This window comes from Macadamia integrifolia, chromosome 1 (genome assembly GCF_013358625.1).
Source record: "Macadamia integrifolia cultivar HAES 741 chromosome 1, SCU_Mint_v3, whole genome shotgun sequence".
Classification (NCBI taxonomy): domain Eukaryota; kingdom Viridiplantae; phylum Streptophyta; class Magnoliopsida; order Proteales; family Proteaceae; genus Macadamia; species Macadamia integrifolia.
In genome coordinates this window covers 13,353,470-13,363,642 of record NC_056557.1, presented here as the reverse complement: position 1 = coordinate 13,363,642, position 10,173 = coordinate 13,353,470, and the positions used below count along the sequence as shown (strand labels likewise).

Genomic DNA, 10,173 nt, shown 5'->3' with positions numbered 1-10,173 from the left:
CCTTTCCCAGAAAGGTAGTTCAAAACCAAACCATATTGAACCAAAAAATCAGTTCTATTATGGGTTTAGAAAGTAAAATTTAATTCGAAATAGATTGAACCGAAATATCAAAACCGTATTATAAGAATCCAACTAGACCAAAATACCAAATACATGAAAAGTGAACCAGATTGGTTTTGGTTTTGGTTTGATCTTATTATATACTAAAACCAAACCAGCTGACAGTTGACAACATTGGTCAATTCGTCGTAGTAATATCAGCGAACCATCGTTCAAAATGAAATTCATGGACCCGACCTTGACATTGATGACTCCATTAACGATTTCTTGTTCAACTAAAATGATGCCACGTTGAACACTCATTGTGTGTGGGGTCCTCCAGTTCGGTGACTGCGAGCTGTACTAACAACTAACGGCGTTACGTCGACGAGCGGTGTTAAGCACTTTAGCAGTTGAAAATGCCCTGAATTGTCGTCAACCTTGACGGCCCCATGCGCACAGACCGTTCTCTTCAATCTTCTTCTTCTTCTTCTTCTTCTCTCCCTCGCTTTCTCAGCCCAGATCGATCTTTGAATCTTTGATTCTTTTTAATTCAACTATTTTCTCCTCGCTCTCTTCATAAACCAATGCATTGAGACACACGGATCGTTCAAGGAAAAGAGAAAAAGAAAACTTTGTTCTTCTTCATTAATAATATGAAGAATCGAAGCAGTGAGAAGGGATCAGTGAAATGGGTTCTCATTCTCGCCATCTCCAGCTTCACGCTTGGAATGTTCTTCACAAACAGGTTCTTCCCTCTCTCTCTTTTGGTTTTTGAATTGTGTTGATGAAGTATGATGTGGGTTTTACGTTCTTAGCTTTTGTTCCTAATGGGTCTTGGTTAAATGTAGTGTTCATATTTAAAGATACTTGCTTGTGCTTTGCTAATGTATTTAATTGGATCTTTTGTAGCTGTAGATGTCTACCTATAATGGGTTTTTGTTTTTCCCCTTCTTTTGTTGAGTTTGAATCATAAAATTGGTGAAATTGCAGGATGTGGGCTCCTCCCGAATCAAATGGTCAGATCATATCTCGTCGAAGAAAAGAACAGGAGTTGAAAGATTTTTCTGGGGATTGTGTCACAAAACAGGTCTGTTTATTTGCTTTCCTAAAGGATTGATAGGCTTTCTAAAGTTTTAATTTTTCTTATCTTTCCTTTTTGCCTCAATTTTTTGCCTTCCCTGAATCAGAAGCTTGGAGAGAAGGATATAATGGGGGAGGTTTACAGGACCCACGAAGCAATTCAGTGAGTATAGAATCGAAGTCTTGATTCTGCCCATCTTGATGGGTTCTTTTTTTTCTTAATTCAATTAATTATTCGGTTCATTTGCTGATGAATTATTGGAGGCCCGTCAGATCTTTAGATAAGACTATTTCATCTCTTCAAATGGAGCTAGCGGCAACAAGGAATGCTCAGGAGGTGGGAATCAGCGAGACTCATACAATTCACGAGGGCACACCGAAGAAGAAGGCGTTTGTAGTCATTGGAATAAACACTGCATTTAGTAGCAGGAAGAGGCGTGATTCGGTCAGAGAAACTTGGATGCCTCAAGGTATCTTGTTTGTAATCTCTTTGCAATATATTTAATCGATCTATGCACCTGTGGAGTCATTACTTGATTGTATTTGGGAATTTTAGGGGAGAAACTACTTCAACTGGAGCGAGAGAAGGGCATTGTAATACGCTTCACAATCGGGCACAGGTACATCACTTACTTGAGATTCTCTGAGCTTGTAAATCTGTATTTGTAATGCTGGCTTGTCCTTCATGACTGTTTTAAGCAAACACCCGGCATTAACTCTGCAGCACTCTGGGAACGGTTTCATACTGCGATTCCTTGTTCTTATTTTAGCATTGCTGATTGTCATCTATTGAGTCACTATTGCTTCTTGAATATACTCATGTTACTCAGGAGCACATGTGTGATTTCCTACAAACTTATATGGTTTCCTTTTTCTTTTCTTTTTTAATACTTTTTAAATTAACAATGTAATGGCAACGTGGTCTTCTTACCCATCTTAACATATAAAGGAAGTCATTGAGAGAGTTTGAGAAGACATTCCTGGATCACTTTATTCGTATTGCCAATGAAGTTTTTTTTTTTTTAACTAACCATCTTAATTCCAAGTTTACTCAATTGCTTACACAGCTAGGAGTAATTGCTTTTCTTAATTTTATTTGTTTTCCTCACCATCCATCAGCTCAACTCAACTCAATTAAACCTTTCCCTACAAATGAGGTGACCTACATAGACCTCCTTATGCCATTCAACTGTCTGTTGTCAACCCAAACCATTCATATGTTTCCACACTTCTTCCCAATTATTTTTTGTCTGATCTGAATTATATTACTCCCCATTGTCTGGCTTCCATTGCAAAATTCCTGTATAATCTCAAACAACTGTCAATCAGCTTATCTTCTCAAAGACACTCCTAAATCACCTCAAATTATTTAATTGGCTGAAAGGAGATGATTATGCTGAAAAATAAATGGCTTTTCTTGTATTCAATGAATTATATTTATCCACCATTTAATCTGTTTGCAATCTTGACTCTATCAAGAGTCGTACATATGATTGTTTTGCTTATGCATACTTTTCTACTGTGCCTGTGAAATGTTAATTGTGAAGAACCTTCATATGGTTCACTAAATTGAGACCTGACCTAAATTTTCTTTAATTGATTGGGACAGTGCAACTTCCAACAGCATTTTAGACCGAGCTATTGATATGGAAGATGCACAGCATAAGGACTTTCTGAGGCTGGTAAGGAGGCTCTCATTACTTCGTGTACACATAATGATTTTATGTGAACTTGGGTCTTAATGTTTCTGTACCATCCTGTAGGAACATGTTGAGGGGTATCATGAACTTTCTGCTAAAACAAAAATCTTCTTTTCCACTGCTGTTGCAATGTGGGATGCTGAATTCTATGTCAAAGTGGATGATGATGTCCATGTCAATTTGGGTACATACTATCTTTATTTCCTGAATCTTCTTTGCAACTTTGGCCTCCTCATTTAAATTATTATTTCTAAAATTTGGCTTTTACATCCTTTTGAGGATTGCAGGTATGCTAGCTGCAACTCTTGCCCGTCACCGTTCTAAGCCCAGAGTCTACATGGGCTGTATGAAATCAGGACCTGTTCTTTCTCTGAAGTAATCCTCCACGATTTCATCTTTGACTGAACTTCAAATTGCTTTTTGATGTCATGTAGAATGTGTAATGTACCCCTTATGTCTCATCTTTTCCCCCCTTTCTGTAGGACTGTCAAGTACCATGAACCAGAATACTGGAAATTTGGGGAGGAGGGAAACAAATACTTCCGGCATGCTACTGGACAGATATACGCGCTCTCAAAAGATCTGGCCAAATATATCTCAGTCAACCAGTAAGAATTTTGGATATAATTCTATCATTCAGAATTAGGCCCAACTTGGTACCTATTTAGCAACCATAAACAGAGTCGAGCAGATTTTCATGCACCTAGCAATGCAGTGTTTGAATGCACTGACATGGTTAGTACATGATCATCAAACGACATGTTTCAAACATGGATTTCAGGACTCTTCTTTCAATTTCCTGGTTAAAAGAGTGTTTCCAGTTAGACAGTATATAACTTTTCCTTCCCCATTATGCAACTTGAGAATCCTGTGCTGCTGTTTGTGAATGTAGGGCCATACTGCACAAGTATGCTAATGAAGATGTGTCACTTGGTTCTTGGTTTATTGGTCTTGAAGTTGAGCACATCGATGAACGCAACATGTGCTGTGGTACCCCACCAGGTATAATTCTCCAAGCTATATATTGCTGTTCTTAATAGATGGGGTTTCCATCTTTGCCTGAAGTTCCTTTTTTTTTTTGGCTATTCTGTAGATTGTGACTGGAAGGCACAGGCAGGCAATGTGTGCATTGCCTCATTTGATTGGAGCTGCAGTGGAATTTGCAAATCTGTGGAGAGGATCAAGAGTGTTCATGCAAGATGTGGTGAAGGAGATGGAGCTGTTTGGAGTGCTCTATTTTAAGTTACTAGGATAAGAAGGTGTTACTCAATGTCTGTGGTATCATATTTCCACTACTGAGGCAAGCAAAATTTCTTTAGTGAAGCATCGATAGACAGTTTTGACGATACAGACAAGAGAGAACAATGCAGTTAGAGATGGATCATTGGCCCTCTACTATGCCTGTACATCTCATGGAAATCCGTTAGGGGATTGTTACGTGGGTTCCGAATGGCATGAGCTACACCGAAATACTTTCTTATTGTTGGCTGTTCCTCTGGTTCAGGGCATAGTCAGAAATATAGTTACTTCCCTTGTGTTTTATTCTTTTGGGGTTAGGATAACGTTAGGATATTTATACAGAGAAATCAATTGTCTCATGTGGGGGCTGTCTATTGTTGGTGTTGGATGTATTAGTGAATGTCTGTTACTCGTTAGTATACTAAAGCTCTGCAGCCCCCATTTTTATATCATCAAGATGAAGCTTGTGCATAGATTATAATCAATATGCAAGAATGAAGCATTTTAGATGTACTCAATGGTCCAATGCTCTTTCCCACAAGCATCTGATACAGGTATTCTTTGTTTTTGGCCAAGATTGGGGTGAGATATCCCTCACATAAGCATTGCAATTTTCCGATACTTGTTTGACTAAAATTGGAGGTTCTAAAACTAAGTTTATGCTTCATATGGCTTTAACATTTGGTCTTGTTGCTGATCAATTGTTAACAAAGCTATCACATTGCATCCCTGTATAGGCAAGCAGCTCCAGTGTAAGTCTGGGAATGTCGAAGGTTCAACCTTCCTGTCCCCTACATTTCCTAATATGATGGTAAGTAGGTTAGTTATTAGTAATAAGTTTGGCTCAGTGGCCAGCTTATTGGCCCATCAATGATCCCCTGTCTGGCCCAAGTGGACAGAAAACCAGATGGATGGTATTTTGAAAAATAGAGCTAAATATTTTAAGATTTTTTTTTAGGTAAGAGTTAGGATTTATTCATTAGTCTGTGTTTGGTATGCATTGTCTGATTAAATTCTATGTCTATAAGGCATAAAACTATTTCAAGAAGGCCTACCAAATAGAGGTGTCAATTTCATGCCATAGGCCTGATCGTTTATAGTCTGAACTGGTCGGCTCTATCTCAATAAATAAACGTGTCAAGCTCAAGCATAGCCTGATTATAATCAATGCTTTCCGGTTCAAGGTTCTAACTCATCAATCACCTAACCGGACTAACAGATTCAAAGGTTCAACCTAGCCCAACCTTTTAATCATTACATGAAATTTTCATTTTACTTTCTTTATCCAAAAAAAAAAAATCCCATTTTACTTCCATTGCCCATAAACTAAAGATATGCAATATTACTACATACTTTCACTGAAAAACGGAGGGCAATATATATTAATTAAACCTTACCTTTGGGGAAAAAAAACCTTACCTTCGGCCAAATGATTGGGGATTAGAGGATTTGTCACATAGGCATTTTAAGACATGTTTTTCAGTCACAGCCCTTTTATATTTATAATCCGTTTACAAACAGTAATTTAACCCAAATGAAGCCAAATTAAAAAAACCCGTGACCAACTGAATATAAACAATACCATATCCACCCGAGCCCCATTAGCCTGACCAGTTGTTATACCGGAGTTTAATGAGAATTATTCAACTTTCACTGAAAGCAGTGAAGAGTTCTGATCACTCCAAATAGACCCAATGAAGTAAAAATAGTCGAACCCAAAATCACACGCTTTCTAAGGCGAAGGTCGCTTGCCAACTCAGCTATCCGTTGGGTTAGTCTCCCTTGATTCTTCATCACTCGTCAGTTTCGTTTACCTTTGCCCACTTCATCTCCTCTCACCACCACCCCAACTCTTTCCTCTTTAATTTGTCACCTCGTTCTCTGGTGCTTTCATGGAAAACTCAGACGTTTTTGGCTCATCAATGGCAGCACTCACCTTGCATGATTTTTTGGAACGGATGCGACATCCTTCTGCAGCCGATTTCGTCAAATCCATCAAGAGGTCACTCAACTTTCTCCTGCTTTCAGTTCTCTGCGTATTTCTCAAGCATAGGACAATATCACTTTAATTCTAATTCTAATCATTCACTCAAATTAGGTGACAATTTGAGAACTGTATGTAGATTTGAATAAAGAACCACCACATTTTATACTGTACTATGTTTGGAGTGTAATTGCTTTGCGTTTTGTGAAATTATAGAACAGTTTTACAAATTGATTGGTGAGAGAAGTCCATTGTAACGGAAGCATTTTAGTGAGTTGTTGTCTTGTATGGAGATCTCATTGCATATTAGGCTTACCTTCAATTTCTATGTATTTGGGTGGTGGCATAGCTCGAGTTGTTTGATTTTGAGGGGAGATCCGTTTGCGGATGGATTGTCATTTAAGTGTGTCATTTCCTGCTTAAGTTAGAAATTTCTATGCGTATATACTTTATTATGGGGTTTCTATCTTTTTGTATGTACCTCAAGTTTGCTCTTTTTGAAATTAGATCTATCTGGAGATGGATGACGAATTTTAGTGATTCTTATAAACTTTTTGGAGGAATTTTTTGGTGTAGAAAGTGTATACCTATAACCAATAATCAGGTGTATACTGTATGGTTTTCATTATGATTAGGATTTATGAAAAAACTAGTTTGGAACTATAATTATCAGCAATATAGTTGTCCATGGGATGAATGAAGAGATTCTCGTTATGCTTTGTATAATAATCAATGTGTCATATGCTCGGGTTAGTGGACTGATTTATTGTTTCAGATAATGGCAATGGCGGGTGATAAGGACCCAAACAAAAAGAGATGAGGGGTTCTCGACTTTAGAAATGACCTCTGATTTGAAAATGTAATTAGATGTCCTAGAATATGTGCATGTAGCTGAATCTTGGAGGTAGAATATCTCTAGTAGACAGGTGAGAATGCTCAAGCGGAGGATAAACTAATGGAAGCCAAAGATTGAGGTCATGCCCCTGGGAGCAAACCTAAGTGCAAGAGATGCACCCTCATTTCACACCCCACCATTTGCACCATTGAGCTATAATGACACTCGGTTGTTTCATGGTCAAAGGAAACAGGATTGGTTGATGGATGGTGTTTATCATTCACTAATATGGAAGCAGATTTTAGTAGCTATTAAAAAGTGAAAGACTGTTTCCATAGCAATCACCTGTAGATCCAACTAAAGCTGTTGGAGTCCACTTTCTGACATTATCCACAGCAAGAGCAGAACTCTGAGTTGCGATTCTGAAACTGATGTTGGAAATGGAAGTTAGGCTGGAAATTTCCACAAGAATTAATTTGCTTTATCAGGCCAAAAAGGGGGAGACAGTAAAACCAGATAAAAAATATGGGTTTTAGAGAAAGCTAGGGTATGCTGTACAATGACTAATCTTTAAAATATTTATTGTGAACAGTTGTACAGAACTAATTATGAGGATATGGGTGCTTATGTTAAAAACAATGACTGATGGGTTTGGAAAGATATATTTTTTATGGGAGAATCCCTTGCAGAACATAAGAGTATGTTATGAAGAGCTTTGCAAGTTAGTGAAAGCGATTGTTCAGTTGAAGCTACCCTGTTGGCTAAATAGGAACAAAGAATAAATGCAAAGAAAACATCTGACTAAGGTTGCAAGCTAGTTATCAAGGCGTCGCCAAGGAGCCTCAGCCTGGACTTGCGCTTGGTCACCTACGTGACAAGGCATTGTCTTGTTGGTATCACCTTGATTTTTTACCATCCTCTTATCGCATTGGTCACTTCTCACCTTGATAACTGTGGACAAGTGTGTTTATTCATGAATAAGAAACACTAAAATGATCATCCAGAGTTTAGTATCCCATCTAATCGGCAGAAAACACTCATATAACTATAAAGTTTCTACTACAATTTGAACTACTTGTCCCTAACAGGACTGGCCATCCAGACCTGAGAAACCCACCTTAAAGAAACTCATATTGCACCTGGCTATTGTGATATTTTGAAGCATAAAAGTTCCATATAATGAGTGGAAAACCTAAGAATTAAACTGTTAGTTCTTCCCCTCGTTGTAGTTGACCTCTATTTCTTGGATCTTTACTGTTCTACTCAAGTAACTAAATTCTGCACATGGGATGGCTACATGAATCCTGTTTTTTGATTCAACTAAATTTAAAGAAACTGTTTACCTGTTGTTTTTAACCACTTCTTCCCATGTCAATTTAGGTCTACCTGTTGCTCTTCTAGCACCTCTAATCTGTTCCCTATAACTCCTTATCAGTGCAGTAATTAGCCTCATTGTACATTCCTAAATCATCTCTAGCAACTTTCCCTCAACTGAAGTTTTGCTCCCAAAAATATAACCTTTCCACGTAGGACTTCCCAGATATTTGAAGCTTCCTCAGACTTGATACGTTGTATGTACTTCAAACAACAATAAATGCAGTTTCGAACCGAAATCATGATAGCAACATGTTGGTGGGACTTTCTGCATCATAACATGTTTACTTGCTTAAGTTGCAAGATGGGTAGAGCATTTGTTTGTGATACACTTAACCATGTTTGATTTCGGCAGGTTAGCTGAGACAATGATGCATGGGTATTTAGCAGTTGCATCAATTTGTTCTTTCCTAATGTCTGCTTGTTTTTGAAGTTATAAAATGATGATTGCAAAATTGCATTGATAATCTTATGCAGGCAAATCCTCCACAATTGCATTCAAATTTTCTGTATATACAAAGATAAAGGGGTCAATCACACTTAATCTCAGAAGCAGCCTATTTATTCACAAGCATGCTCTCGACAGAGTCGTTTATCGCAAACATTGATTCAAAATCACTTTCTATGGTTGAGACTGAGTTTGAAAACAACATGGAAACTGCACGAGCACTTCTGTCCGGCCTTCCAACTGATTCAGAAGGTATATTAGATCAAAGCAATGGAGATGGGGGGTACTATCCTGAGAATGGAATCCATACAGCTCCAACAGAGACCTTGAATTCTAGGAATTGAAGAAATATTGCTGTTCCTGAGGTACAACATCTTCCACCTCATCCATCTGAACACAAGATTGAGAATATGGAAGATATGGATGTAAATGATCAGCCATCATTAGTGGAAAAGTTATCCAACTCAGATTTGGAGAAGAAAGGTGCTACTGAACTTTGGAAGGAGGATCATTTGAACAGAGCATTCAGAAAATACCAGTATTTGTATGCGCAGGTTCGCTATCTAACAGTCAATGTTGTAGAGGACCTGCTGAATAGTTACAGACACCTTGTTTTCAAGTATGTTTCTCTTTCTGAAGGGTTGGGTGTGGCTACTTCATCTTTCCCAGAACCTAGTTCCCAAAGCGAAACACAAACCCATGCTGAAACTGAAGAGGACATAAGAGCAATGGAAGGGAAAATCAATACAAAGAATAATGTTATAGATGGAGGCTGACTTTTCAGATGATAAGTCTGAACCTGACCTACCACACAATGAACAGTAATGGATAAGCCTAAATCAGACCTACTACAGGATGAAAATCACAAATCAAGGTGGAGAAAATGATTTAGAATTCCCGAAAATGGTAGTGTAACATGGGTACTGTTTTGATTGTATTATAAGTTTCAGCGCAATAGATTGGTGGCCATCAGAACCAATTGTTTGGGCTCTATGCGCTTAATGATTATCAAGCTGTCACGATTTTGTACTGCACCTTGGGTTGGAACAACCAATTGCTGTAGTATTTTTGGTTTCTAATTTTCCATCGGATTTTTTTTTTTTTTGGGGGGTGGGGGGGGAGGTTTGTGTGGGAATGAGAAATTTATTGCCATTCTCTCTTTTGTGGGAATCTAGTCCTTTGGCTAACCAGCAGCTTCCTATTGTTTCTTCTTGAAGCAGCTATATTCTTTTCCAGGTTTCTCTCTTTTTCCCCTTTGCATGGTTAATATCTTCTCATCATTGCTTACTTGTTGGCCTTAGTCATTACCTGTGTTCCTGAATGGGATGATAAAGATGGACACAGTTGTAACAGGTTCTGTATCATTGGTACAAATGAGAATAAGAGAAAAGTAGTATTGAAGTTAGATACTCTTTGTTAGTGAAAATAGATGAAATTTCATGATCAAGTGACAGCCGCATCCCCACCCCCC

General features: G+C 38.1%; 1 protein-coding gene and 1 pseudogene across 2 annotated transcripts; both read left to right on the top strand.

Annotated features, from left to right (window-relative positions):
* The first annotated feature begins 454 nt into the window (after positions 1–454).
* On the top strand, positions 455–4,580 carry LOC122073959 (beta-1,3-galactosyltransferase 7-like). Of its 2 annotated transcripts, none has more exons than XM_042638711.1 (11): positions 455–787; positions 1,033–1,129; positions 1,230–1,285; positions 1,396–1,592; positions 1,679–1,742; positions 2,732–2,804; positions 2,886–3,006; positions 3,110–3,197; positions 3,305–3,430; positions 3,715–3,824; positions 3,916–4,580. In XM_042638711.1, the coding sequence occupies exons 1-11, from the start codon at positions 696–698 to the stop codon at positions 4,062–4,064; spliced, it is 1,173 nt and encodes a 390-aa protein (XP_042494645.1). In that variant the 5' UTR covers positions 455–695; the 3' UTR covers positions 4,065–4,580. The 2 variants fall into 2 exon arrangements, with proteins under 2 accessions (XP_042494645.1, XP_042494636.1); XM_042638702.1 differs by having other exon boundaries at positions 1,387–1,592.
* On the top strand, positions 4,579–9,781 carry LOC122065721 (annotated as a pseudogene).
* The last annotated feature ends 392 nt before the right edge of the window (positions 9,782–10,173 follow it).

Coding starts and splice junctions, on each gene's coding strand:
- LOC122073959 (XM_042638702.1), top strand. CDS start 696: ATGAAGAATCGAAGCAGTGAGAAGGGATCAGTGAAATGGGTTCTCATT. Junction 788..1,032: donor GGAATGTTCTTCACAAACAG/GTTCTTCCCTCT, acceptor GTGAAATTGCAG/GATGTGGGCTCCTCCCGAAT. Junction 2,805..2,885: donor ATAAGGACTTTCTGAGGCTG/GTAAGGAGGCTC, acceptor ACCATCCTGTAG/GAACATGTTGAGGGGTATCA.